The sequence below is a fragment of the Staurois parvus genome, unplaced genomic scaffold, assembly GCF_062004578.1.
Source record: "Staurois parvus isolate SC_StPar_1 unplaced genomic scaffold, SC_StPar_1.0 ptg000423l, whole genome shotgun sequence".
Taxonomy (NCBI): domain Eukaryota; kingdom Metazoa; phylum Chordata; class Amphibia; order Anura; family Ranidae; genus Staurois; species Staurois parvus.
In genome coordinates this window covers 1,474,814-1,488,165 of record NW_028318219.1, presented here as the reverse complement: position 1 = coordinate 1,488,165, position 13,352 = coordinate 1,474,814, and the positions used below count along the sequence as shown (strand labels likewise).

The window sequence follows — 13,352 nt, the reverse complement described above, 5'->3', positions numbered from 1 at the left end:
CAATGCCTGATTGCCCGAATGGTCAGTCTGCCCCTGATCTCACCAATAGAACCCCCAAGAGATATAAGAGGTCGTTTATCTTTTCGTTCCCTATCAAAACCCTAAATCTTGTTATTGGTGGGTCTGTCTATTTAAAGGATCATTATCATTAGGTTCTTATTAGGATTAATATTATTAGCAGTATTATTATTATTACTGTTAGGATTACTATTATTTTAGGATTATTATATTAGGATTAATTATGTATTAAAAATAATGATATTAGAATTATTCTATTAGGATTATTATTATTATTACTTTTGTTATGATCATTATTAGGATTTTTCCCATAATTCCACTGATTGTCCTCCTGGACAAGAACCCTCGCTGCCCCAGGCCTCGGACTATTTATGCATTCCCTCAGCCACCTACTGGGCAATTCCACCCAAGGGCTGGGACTACAAAAATATGCAGGTTACCTATTTGACTTTCCTAACCCACTACATTTCAAAAGCCTCCAGAAGGCAGGGGGAAGCAGTTAAACCTGCACCCAGTGAGACACAGAACAACCCAAAATAATCACAAGCTGCTCAGCTGCTTGTAAGAGAGCTACAGGAAGTAAATGTACCTAACCTAGCTAGTAGCCTAACAAGGGGTTGAACAAAAGTTTGGAAACACTCCATGGTTTGCAGGTGTGAAAGCGACGACATGTTTTGCGTTGAAAGCAGAAGTGATGTAACATTCTTTTGCTTCCGCTGTGTGATGAGACACCTAGCTAACAGGTGAAAAGCCTCACTTTCGTCATTCACTGCATGTGCTGCTATTAATATGGAGTCATATTGGAACTTAGTGAGCTTCAAAAATTGTAATTGTAAAAATTGCTGCAATTGTAAACCCTTAGTCACCAATATTGATGCTCAGAAGAGGAGAGAGTGGTGTAACACACATAAATAATGAATTATTGATCAAAGGAAGACTGTAATATGATCCAATGAATTGAGCTTCACACTGTTCCCAACCACCGGACGTGTTTACATGTGGCAAACAATGTCCCAAGCTTATGACCAGGACTGTCTTGTACCAACGGTAAAGCATCATGGCAGCACAATCATGGTTTGGGCAGCCATATCTTGGTATTCTGCAGGTCCCATCATCGCCTTGAAAGGTAGAGTCACTGTACAAATTGTGGCCAACCATGTGTACCCCATAGTGCAGACATTGGGGTTTATTTACTAAAACTGGTTCACTCATAACCTGGTGCAGCTGTGCATGGTAGCCAATCAGCTTCTAACCTCAGCTTGTTCAATTAAGCTTTAGCAATAAAACCTGGAAGCTGATTGGTTTCTATGCGGAAGTGAACAAGATTCTGAGTGAACCAGCTTTAGTAAAGAAACCCCATTGTTTCCCGAAGACAGCACCATTTAACAAGATGATAATGCTCCGATTTAAACAGCTGGTGTTGTCAAATCGTGGTTTGACTAGCATGCAGACTAGCATCCTTTCCTAGGCACCGCAGTTGCTGGACCTCAATATCATAGAGACACTATGGTTAATTTTGGAGAACAAGGTTTGGGATTGTTTTCTGCCTCCAGCATCCCTGCAAGGGTTGGAACAATTTTTGCATGATGAGTGGTATCAGATTCCACTATCCAACATCCACGACTTATATTTGTCAATTACCAGGAGAGTTCAGGCCGCCTTGGATGCCAAATGCGGTCCAACAGTGTGTTAGGTAATAATTTTGTTCTTTTACCTGGTGCTTCCATAATTTTTTCCAACCCCTGTAGGTTTCCCGTAGGCAAAATGGCCTTTAACTATACTTTGGCTGGAAAAACGTTTTTCAAGTAGGACTTTAATATAGGAGTAAAGTAATAGTAGGTTTATTCTCCCATGACCTCCTGTTCTCTAGCTCCCTTGTCTCCTCCTCACATGCTCATCTCCAGAACTTCTCCAGAGCCTCCCCCATTTTCTGGAACTCTCTACCACAATCTATCCGACTAGCGCCTACTCTTCCCACTTTTAGGCGATCTCTGAAAACCTATCTCTTCAGGGAAGCCTATACTGCCTTCAACTAATAACTGAATCTTCCATTTCCCCTATCAGTTCATCCCCCACAGTTATTACCTTTTTCACCACCAGCCCCTCCCTCTTAGATTGTAAGCTCAAAGAAGCAAGACCTCCCTAACCATCTTGTATTGAACTGTATTGTCTTTCTTTAACTTGTAAAGTGCTGAGCAAACAGTTGACGCTATATAAATCTTGTATAATAATAATAATAATTCTACAGATCTATAGGTCACATCGAAAGGACAGATGTGGTTTAAAAGGGGCAGAGGGACTGGGGCCCAGAACAGAGACTGTCCCCTTAAAAAGGAACATTTGGGAACTACAAATAGTCATCACACCACAACTTAAGTGCAGAATATTTCAATGACTTCCTTTAGGACCAATTTAGACCTTTGCACCACAATGATTATCCAAGTATCTTTACATATAGTAAGCCTCCTCAAGCCTAAAGATGGGAAAAACACACAACAGAAAGCTGAATGACAAACATAAATATAAGGACAAATATATCATGTTTCCTGCTAGTGTGTGAAGTTACAAATGCAAATTTAGCACCATATGGAGAGCTTTTACATTTGTATAATGTTGTATAATAAAGGGTCATATGTTATATATATACAGATATATATTCAGCTTAACAAAAACATTTACACCTTAAAAAAATACTTACTGGATGATGTTTGTTTTAATAAATTCCTTCTGTGTGCCAATGGTAGACCGGCTTCCCACGATAGCTGGAGTCCAGGCATTATATATATAGAACAAAGTCTCCCAGCTCTCTATAACAAACATCTGCATCCTCCCCTGCCAATATGTTCTTTGTTGTGAGCCTCCTCCTGCTGTGTGCTGGAATCTCTGCCTTTGGAGGTAAGTCTTTTCTCCCTTCCCATCTATTTGTACTTTATATGGAGGTTAGACATTATTTTTCAATATTTTATACTACAGTAGTCAAAGGAGTAGTCTGCAGTCATTCTTTAATGCCAATCAGTATTCAGTATTTGGCATTTTGAAATGAGCAGATTAATTTCAAGTTCACCTTTTGTTACATGTTACACACGTAATCAGGGTGTAACATGTGACATGTTACATTTCCAATAGTCCCCGCACCCCCCCCCCCATCCCTGTTTTGACAGCAAGCCGGGGATCCTCTCCCTGCACCCGCTGTCACAATTCTGGCTACGTCATTCTTTTGCAGAGTTCTGTAAAGATGAAAATTACTTTGTGTCTGTCATCTTATAGTTCTCAATGAACTACCAGGATGCTGATGAACGATCTAGGTAGTTATTTGATTCTTCTTGTCATTCAGTAACTGCCTACCTCTACAAGGAAAAGGCAGACAGCTAACGATGACAGTCTACAGGAGCCTTGCATTGCACCCGCAATCTGATGATCATGGATTCAATGCTTTGCAGGCTCCTAGAAAAATTTTTTTATTTTTTTTACCTGTAAAAATACGTGCATTTATTATTTTTTTTACAAAGGTGAACTTTTCCTTCAAGTAATGTCTGATTGGTAGCACTGGGTTGCCGTACATTGCTGCCTAAAGAAAAGAAAATAATGTGTATACAAACAGTGCATATTATTTGTTTTCATAATTTTTTCTTGAATTCAGATTTGCAGTGCAAAGTAATTCCTGGAAAACTGAAACAGATTGACGCTGGTGCTGGTGAAGTGTACGGTGTGAACGATAATGATGACATTTACCGTTGGGTGGACAATAACTGGAAACACATTCCTGGAAAGCTCATCCATGTTTCTGTTGGACCTGCTGGAGTTTGGGGTGTGAACAGAGCCAATAACATCTATAGGTTCCAGGACAATGAATGGATGTCTGTGTCAGGTAAAAAGAAAAAAAAATCTTTGATAAATTACACACCTGATATAAATAGTATGCATATAAAAGAAGAAAATGATACATTGATGCACTGCATTTTGTTTATGTATTTTTAGAAAAAAATTTTTATTATATAGCCATAAAAATACTACACAAGACCAAACACCCCACATCTGCTAAAAGTAACCAACTGTAAGAGTGTGAACAGCACCCAACATAAGACAAAGACAATAGATGCACAGAAAACACTGAAAGTGCATGAAGATAGGAATACATATAAATGTATGTAATGTAAATCAATATTTCACAACCAGATAGAGGAAACTTCAGGACTCAGATATATGAATAGTTACAGAAGAGGAATGAGGGTGAGAACCACAAGACTAAAACCACTAGGAAAAGAACATGCAATCCCAAACAAAGGTGTGGTCATGGAAACCTAGTAAAGTTTCCATTAAACAAAATGAGTCTGGACACCCAGAACAGCACACAAAAGAATCAGTCTAATATAGCACATAAATGGCAAAAAGAGCCAAAACATAGTAATAAGCACATATATGTCAAAAAAGTTTGCCAAAGAGATCGTGGTCAGAACTTATAAGTATAATGAAGGCCATCAGCTGCATATCCATCCCATCAAGGAGTATATATACCATCAAGGCTCCTTCCACATGAGGTGGGCTTATTTGGAGTCTGCTTGCTCAGCGGGGGATCTGTCCACTGATCCCTGCTGACCAGTTGGATGGCTGGTCTGTGTCCAAACAGACACAGCCTGTTCTCTTCAGGTGGTCGGATGTAAATAGTCAACCTGTCTATTTACACCCTACTACCATCTGATCAGCTCCACTAGATGGATGGGGAACAGATCCCCATCCGTTTGTTTTTAGTGGTTAGGATCAGATCAAATGTAGTGGGGTATAAATGGACACATGTTCATTTACATCCACCGCTCCATAAAGGAGACTGAAGGCTCCGATCGGGTCTGCCTGAAAACCAGACAGGAAGATGTGATCAGTCTGCTAGTGTGAATGGGGACTAACTGCTCTGCCCATCATTTCAGCATGAATTAGTGCAAAAAGCACCAATAGTCACCCAGAAGTTCCAAAGGATCATAAAAAGCAATTGAGGCCTAGCTGTTCATTAAGCCTCTTAGGGGCCAAAGTTACTAATTCATGGATCCATCAGCTTTTACTTTGTAACAACAGCTGATGGAGGTAACCCCCCTAGGTAAGGGAGGGACATAGTCAATCAGCATGCAAAAGTGTTGTGCCACTGGTAGATTGGAAGCTCAGGAAGCAATTGCCTGGCAGATGGCAGATCTGTGTTTATTGAATCGATCCCTAAAGGAGGTAATTCCTATACAGTACAGACTGCAGGGACAGCAAAGCATGTAAATTACATATTCTGATGTGCAAGAAATTTTGTGTTTAATATACACACGTTTGCCTGATTGCAGGTGTAAAAATAATTGACCGGTAAGCATATGGTAACACATGGTACAATCTGGACAGCTGTAACAACCAGGTTTGCAAGGAGTGAGCCAGGTGGATGTTTTTTTTTTCCAAAAAAAATTTTTCTTAGAAGAAAGCATTCATAACGATACATGTACAGACGGAAATCCAAGTTCGGACATATCACTGTATGGCGCTTCCCGTATCGCAGACGGGTCAAATCACAACAGGCAATACAAAACATACCATTGTGAAACATTGTGTCAACGTAATGTTACAATCCAGGAAATATACAGCATATATGAAATGCGCAAAGAGATATATTGTCTTTTGACCTTTGAGCAGCATTTTCTGTCATGGGAGTGTGAAGAGTATGATAGAGAATATGAACAGCATATGCTCAAGTTTTGGATCTGCTTCACGAGTCTAAGAATTGGATATGTGAGTGATATGGGGCATAGTATGTCTTTTTGAAGAACAGCATTCTGTATCGGTTATGGTACAAAAACAAAGATAGGAGTAGGTTATAGGTGGGAGCTAGAGATCAGGTAGAGAGAAGGTTAGTTAGTAAGTAGAATAATGAGGTGATAAAGGTAAGTATAAAAAAAAGGGGGGGGGGAGGAAGGGGGGGGGGGGGGGAGTGGGTTGGGAGGGGGGGCATAGGGTGAGGTAAAACGGAAAGGAGGAGTGAATGTCCATGGATAGTGGCTCTCAACCTGTGAAATGAGCCACATTGAAAATACCTACTTATAGCTCAGGACGTGGTGCGTATCAAAACAGTCAACCCGGTAATATGCGGATGTTTTAGTAATAGATGGTAATTCTGTGTGCATCAGGAGATTTTTCAAGCTTTTTTCCCTCCGATAACTCATGAAAGAAGGAGGTCTGTTAGCTTATGTTAAACTTTGATAGCTAGAAGCGATCAGCCACCAGGATAAAACCACATCCTTCACTGTATACCTCTCTTCTGAGTAAAAAGTTGGAAAAAAAATTCAGTTTTGTCAGATGTTGTCCTAGGGACTCCCCAGCATTCGTTCCCTGTTGATGAAGGAGTTATCATGAGTAGCCACATTCAGAAAATCACTCCATCATTTCATCAAGCTGTATTTCAGCTGGTATGGGGTTGGAATTGCTCCTTTTAACTCTCAGCATTTGGGCATATGAAATTCCACAGACTAGTGCTGGGGGGTGTGCACTACACTCATGAAGCAAAGTGTTTCTGTTAGTCAGCTTGTGGTATAGTCGAGTCCCCAAGATTGTATTGTTGTTGATGATCATTTTATAAATGTTAAGATTCTTCAAATTGATGTTAGTATTGAAGGTTATAAGAGTCAACGTGATTGGGGTAGACATGCATTATATGCCAAAAGTATTGGGACGTCTGCCTTTACACACACATGAACTTTAATGGCATCCCAGTCTTAATCTGTGGGGTTCAATATTGAGTAGGCCCACCCTTTGCAGCTATAACAGCTTCAACTCTTCTGGGAAGGCTGTTCACAAGGTTTAGGAATGTGTCTATGGGAAGGTTTAACCATTCTTCCAGAAGTGCATTTGTGAGGTCAGGCACTGATGTCAGACAGGAAGGCCTTGCTCACAGTCTCCGCTCTAATTCATCCCAAAGTTGTTCTATCAAGTTGAGGAACTCTGTGCAGGCCAGTCAAGTTCCTCCACCCCAAACTCACTAACCATGTCTTTATGGACTTTGCTTTGTGTACTTGTGCACAGTCATGTTGGAACAGGAAGGGGCTATCCCCAAACTGTTCCCACAAGGCTGAGAGCATGAAATTGTCCACAATGTCTTAGTATGCTGACACCTTAAGAGTTCCCTTCACTGGAACTAATGGGCCAAGCCCAAGCCCTGAAAAACAACTCTGCGCTATAATCCCCCCTCCACCAAACTTTACACTTGGCACAATGCAGTCAGGCAAGTACCCTTCTCCTGGCAACCCAGACACATCCATCGGATTGCCAGACAGAGAATCATGATTGGTCACTCCAGAGAACACGTCTCCACTACTCTAGAGTCCAGTGGCAGCGTGCTTTCTGCCCCTGCATCTGACACTTTGCATTGCAGTTGGTGATGTAAGGCTTGGATGCAGCTGCTTGGTCATGGAAACCCATTTCATGAAGCTCTCTACACACTGTTTTTGTGCTAATCTGAAGGCCACACAAAGTTTGGAGGTCTTTAGCTATTGACTCTGCAGAAAGTTGGCAACTTATGCGTATTGTGCACTTCAGCATGTGCTGACCCTGTCATTTTACATTGCCTACCACTTCATGACTGATTTGGTGTTGTTCCCAGTTACTTCCACTTTGTTATAATACCACTAACAGTTTTCCATGGAATATTTAGTAGCAAGGAAATTTCATGGATGGACTTATTGCACAGGTGGCAACCTATCACGGTACCACACTTGAATTCATTCATTCTTTCACAAATGTTTGTAGAAGACGTCTGCATGCCTAGGGGCTTGATTTTATACCCCTGTGGCCATGGAGGTGATTGGAATACCTGAATCCAATGATTTGGAGGGTTTCCCAATACTTTTGGCAATATAGTGTATCATTGAGCTCATCAATCCTCTGTGTCAGATCATTATCACTTCCAGACCAAAGGAGCAAAAGGTTGTCTATATAGAGACAATAAAACAACACGTGGTTCCAATCTAGGCAATAAGATGCTGTGTTCATACTGGTGCATGAATATGTTGGCAAAAGAGGATGCAACCTTAGAACCCATAGCAGTCCCAGAACAATGTAGGCCAAATTGTCATCAAATTTAAAGTAATTAACCACTTGCCGCCCTGCCACTGTACATATACGGCGGCAGGGCGGCACTCGCAGGCAAAACCACGTTTTAAGACGTGTGTTTTGTAAACAAATAGGGGGCGCGCACGAGGCGCGCCGCCGCCCTATCTGTCCCGCCGATCACCGCAGCAGATGTGAGTCGCCGGGTCACAGCCGCTCCTTAGCGGCTGTTTACCGGCGATCGGCGGCAAACAGTGACAGACAGCACAGCTGAAGTAGCTGTGCTGTCTGTCACTTCCCTGTCAGCTCGAGGATGAGCTGATCGAGAAAGAACAGTTTCTCTTTCTCGATCAGCCTTGTCCCGTGCAGCACACACCCCGCCCCCTAGTACAACACTCCCCTCACTCCTATAACCCTTCCCTGCAAAATAAAGTTAACCCCTTCCTCCCCATTGCCATTAGTACAGTGTCAGTGGTTTTTTTTTTTGCACTGATCACTGTATTAGTGTTTTTGGGGATGTCAGTGACCCCAAGTCAGTACCCCCCAATTTCAGAATGTCCACCGCAGTACCTCAGTCCCGCCATAAGTCTCTGGTCGCTGCCATAAGTCCCTGATCGCCGCCATAATTCGCTGATCGCCGCCATTATTAGTATAAAAAAAAACTAAAAATCCCAGTATCTTTCCCACCATTTGTAAACGCTATAACTTTCACGTAAACCAATTAATTTACACGTATTGGTTTTTTTTTTTAGCAAAGACATGTCGCAGAATGCATTTTGGCAGAAATTTATGACTAAATTTGATTTTTGCATTTTTTTTTACTGGACATGTTTTATAGCAAAAAGTCCAAAATATTGTTTTTTTTTTCTCAAAATTGTCAGCCTTTTTTTTTTTATAGCACAAAAAATAAAAATCGCACAGGCGATCAAATACCACCGAAAGAAAGCTCAATTTGTGGGAAAAAAAAGGATGTAAATTTCATTTATGTATCGTATTGCATGACCGCGCAATTGTCCGTTAAACTAGCGCAGTGCTGTATAGCAGAAAAATGGCGAAAATTGCAGTATTTATACCATCGTTTTTAGACGCTATAACTTCCACACAAAGCAATCAATATACACTTATTGGGATTTTTTTACCAAAAACATGTAGCAGAATACATTTTGGCCTAAATTTATAACCAACTTTGAGTTTACTATATATTTTTTATAGCTGAAAGTAAAAGATATTGTTTTTCTTCAAAATTTTTGGCCTTTTTTTGTTTATAGCGTGAAAAGTGCACAGGTGATCAAATTACACCGAAAGAAAGCTCTATTTGTGTGAAAAAAAGGACGTAAATTTTGTTTGGGTGCAGCATTGCATGACCGCGCAATTATCAGTTGAATTAGTGCAGCGCCGAGTAGCAAAAAGAGGCCTGGTCATTAAGGGGGGGGGGGGGGGTAAATCCTCTGGAGCTCAAGTGGTTAAAGGTGAGGATAAAGCCAAGAAAATCAAGAAAGAAAGAGATAGGTGGTTTGATATGTTCTAATTTCATAAGGGCTTTGTGTACCTCCTAAATCCCTTCATGGTGTGGGAGGACTGTATAGAGGCTCTTCACATCTAAAGTAGCCAATACACAGTCAGATGGAATTGGGCCAAGTTCCTGGAGTAGGTTGATGACCATTCCCGAATCCCTTAAAAAAGGAGGGCATATCTCTTACAAAGGGCTGCAGAGAGTAATCCACAAATACTGCTAATGGTTGCAAGACAAATCCTCTAGCAGATATAATTGGGTGCCAACAGGAGTGTTGTGAATCCTTTCTGGATTTTTAGGGGGGGTGTATATAACAGGATGTCACATCAAACTCTTCTTTAATAATCTATCCCTGGGCATATCCCTCACTGAGTTTAGTATCGATATTTCACTTAAAGCGAACCATGGAGTCATTTGATAATAAAGTGTAAGTCATGTTATCCTCAAGTTGAAGCAGGATTTCATTTTGGTAGTCAGAAACACCCGATATCACAATTGTACCTCCCTTGTCGGCAGGGCAAAACACAATGGAGGAATCAGAAGACAGGAACTTTATAGTCTCCTTCTCAGCCCTGGTGAGATTATTTCTGGAAATCCCTTACTTTACCCCCAACTAATGTTTTATTTCATGATTCACTGCCTGACAGAACGTCCTCAGGAGCGAGGGTACCTCAGTGGTACTATGTGTCCGAAATGGAGTAAAAGATTGGTGGAGAATTTTTCACCTTATCACACTCTGCTCTGAATTCAGAAGCAGTGCAGAATAGTTGCCAAACCATCACAGGAAGCTATATTACGTGGACTTCACTGGCAGGATCAACAGGTATTTGTGGGGCAAGAAGACTAACTGTAAAAACTGCAAGAGTTTTTTTCTAAAGGCCATTCTACTTTGAACTACAGCCCACCCTACTGTGGAAATCAGGTTCTCAAGTGCCATCATCAATTACAATGACCTCTTCTTTGAAAGCTGTTGTGTTTCAAAAGTCAACACCTGGTAAACTAGTTAATGTAGCATAAATAACAACAGTCCTCAAAAAAATGGAAGGAGACTTACCTGTGTCAAGTAAAAATGGCTGCCCTGCTGCCCTGCTGATTTAAGGGGACGTAGTACAGTTTGCAAAATAGCTGCCTGGTCTGTAAATAAGGACACTTGGTAACCATGCTATAAGCAACAATGAGATGCAGACATCTATATCACTACATAGAAGCAATCCAGTCCCATTTAACTCTTATTAATTATTCTCCCTGTTATTACATGTAATTTATAAAAACCAATGTTTTGTGTTTATTCAACAGGGCTCCTAAAGCAGGTAGATGCTGGTGGTGATAAGTTCTTGAGTGGAGTGAATGCACAAGACAACATTTTCTGCTTGAGACAGAGTTGCACAGTTTCAAGATCTTCTGCCGTATCCTGGACTCCATTGGAAGGGGCGCTGAAATATTACAGTTGTGGGCCAATGGGCTGCTGGGGAGTGAACAGCGCCAACAATATTTACTTCCGCCATAATGTCAACCCAACAGCCTGCATCGGATCAAAATGGCAGCAAATTGAAGGAAGTCTGGTAATGATAGAAGTTGGAGCGGATGGTTCTGTGTTTGGTGTTAATTCAGCAGGCAACGTGTACCGAAGGTATTTTTTTTTTACCTATAAATGCAATATCATTAAGGCAATAGGGAATGTTGAGGATAAGCCAATTAGACAAGTCTACTACTTATCATTTATCAACCATTGTGTATGCTCATAATGGCATTGATGGGTTTGTGACTTTTTTCTTCCTCTAGTCAACGTAGATTTTACTTTTTGAATTTTCAATACAGGCATTCAATGATACCTCCACTGACAAATGGTTTTTGACCATTTGGTCACTCTGTAAAGTTTATTCTAGTAACGGCCATAGCTTTCTGAGTTGCTCTGTTGGCTGGTATTCTATAAAACATTCCCTAGAGGAAACGCTACTGTACATGTAATATTACTTTTTATGTTGTATAACTGAGAAAGATTTTTGTTTTAGGGATGGAATCAGTGCCAAAACCCCTCTTGGAACAACTTGGACCCAGCTGGACCTCTGCGCCACTTTCAAACACGTCACTTATGACGATGGCTATCTGTGGCTTCTCAACCCAACTGGTGACATCTATCGATGTGCAGAAACAGATAACTGACTTGGCCATAATGAAAGACCAAGCTGAGCAATCTATAGCGTAATCTGAGTTTAGATGAATACACGGACTGCTTTCTCCATCTACTCACTTCTGTCAATTGGTGTTTGGGTATGCTCCTATTTCTGCAATGTTTTGCACTACTACTAAGAGCATCTAATGCTAACTAGGACTTTCAATCCACCACACATACTGTATGTGTCTCTTTTCAAAAAATTTTCAGAGCAAATAAAATTTTGTTGTATGAATCAATTAAATAATCTTGCACGCTTCTATAGATAACAACTACACATCTATTAAATCACCCCAGTGTTAAATAAAATACATAATATAACCAAAAACCAATTTGTTTTTTTAAAAATAAAAAGTCGCTAATACACCCAAATCTCATATCAGGAACAGCTTATAAATACAGTATATAGAAAAACTTCAGCGCAATAGGTACCTCCTTACAGATGTGCAGCTAGCATGTAATGTGTTCCTACACATAACAAATAAATAATGTAGAATTCAGCATAACAAATAAATAAATACAATGACACGTCTATATCAAATGTGAACCTTGAACCTGCTGGATGCGTATTAATAAACAGTGACAGTGAAAAACACTCCTCAGTGCTTGTGAATACTTAGTAATCAAACATACTTCCTGGTCATATATTCCAATGGATATATATAGATGCACACATAATCTGTAACATCCACAGTGCTTGTGATACTTTTATACAACATAAATCGTGCGACTTTATACAATATAAATTCTAGTGAACAGTCCCATGTATTCCACGATAACTTTGTGTAGACAGGTGCAGGGGCAGACTGACAACTCATGGGGACCCCGGGGCAATAGGGGATCATGGGGCCCCTGTGTCCTCACCCACACTCAAAAACCCTATAAAAAGGTACCAGGGGCATCTCATGGGCCCCCTACTGACCCCGGGCCCTCGGGCACTGCCCGAGTGCTCGAATGGTCAGTCCACCCCTGGACAGGTGTAATCACACCACTAAGTACAAGTGTACTGTGCTCCTGTATCACCCCTTTGTGCTCTTCCACCTCCAGCACACTTGTGCGCTCACCTCAAAGTTTGACCCATAATGACAGGTCAAACTGAACTTTTCCCTTCTAACTAGGGAAGGTATATATGGTACAAAGTCTTCCTACTCTTTGTTAACTCTTTGCCAACACTTTGTATAGATCCAATCCACTCCGAAATCATGTCAAAAAATGCTGAATATAGTGTAGTATGTACAACCAAAAATAGCCTTTATTAAAAATATTTATATCCACTCACATTAAAATGTGTCCTCCTGTGTTAAAAACTTACTATACAGTGCTCCAGGTTGAATACATGCTGTAATCCCTTTTGCAAAATGGCAGCATGTAGACTTCTGCTTTGCAGCTTGATGTCATCGGCACACCCTACGAGTTACGTCATAACACTTGACTTTATCAGGAGTAGCCCATTGGATGTCAAGTCTTCCATTTATACTCATTCAGAGATGGTAATACTTTACATCTGTGCCAGCACCATTTTGTTGTGGACCATCACATGGTCTCACATGCCATTTTCCTGTGGATTGTTCCTAAACAATGTAT

The 13,352-nt window shown here is 40.7% G+C and overlaps 1 protein-coding gene across 1 annotated transcript; it reads left to right on the top strand.

Moving 5' to 3' along the window:
* Positions 1-2,835: 2,835 nt before the first annotated feature.
* On the top strand, positions 2,836-12,363 carry LOC149454567 (fish-egg lectin-like). The gene is made up of 4 exons (XM_089687327.1): positions 2,836-2,913; positions 3,659-3,886; positions 10,892-11,225; positions 11,608-12,363. Exons 1-4 carry the CDS (start codon positions 2,859-2,861, stop codon positions 11,756-11,758), a joined length of 768 nt encoding a protein of 255 aa, XP_089543453.1. The 5' UTR covers positions 2,836-2,858; the 3' UTR covers positions 11,759-12,363.
* The last annotated feature ends 989 nt before the right edge of the window (positions 12,364-13,352 follow it).

Bases quoted from the DNA above. Each gene is read 5' to 3' on its own strand.
- LOC149454567 (XM_089687327.1), top strand. From the start codon at position 2,859: ATGTTCTTTGTTGTGAGCCTCCTCCTGCTGTGTGCTGGAATCTCTGCC. The intron at 3,887-10,891 runs GTAAAAAGAAAA...TTTATTCAACAG, and splicing joins TGAATGGATGTCTGTGTCAG to GGCTCCTAAAGCAGGTAGAT. The intron at 11,226-11,607 runs GTATTTTTTTTT...TTTTTGTTTTAG, and splicing joins GCAGGCAACGTGTACCGAAG to GGATGGAATCAGTGCCAAAA.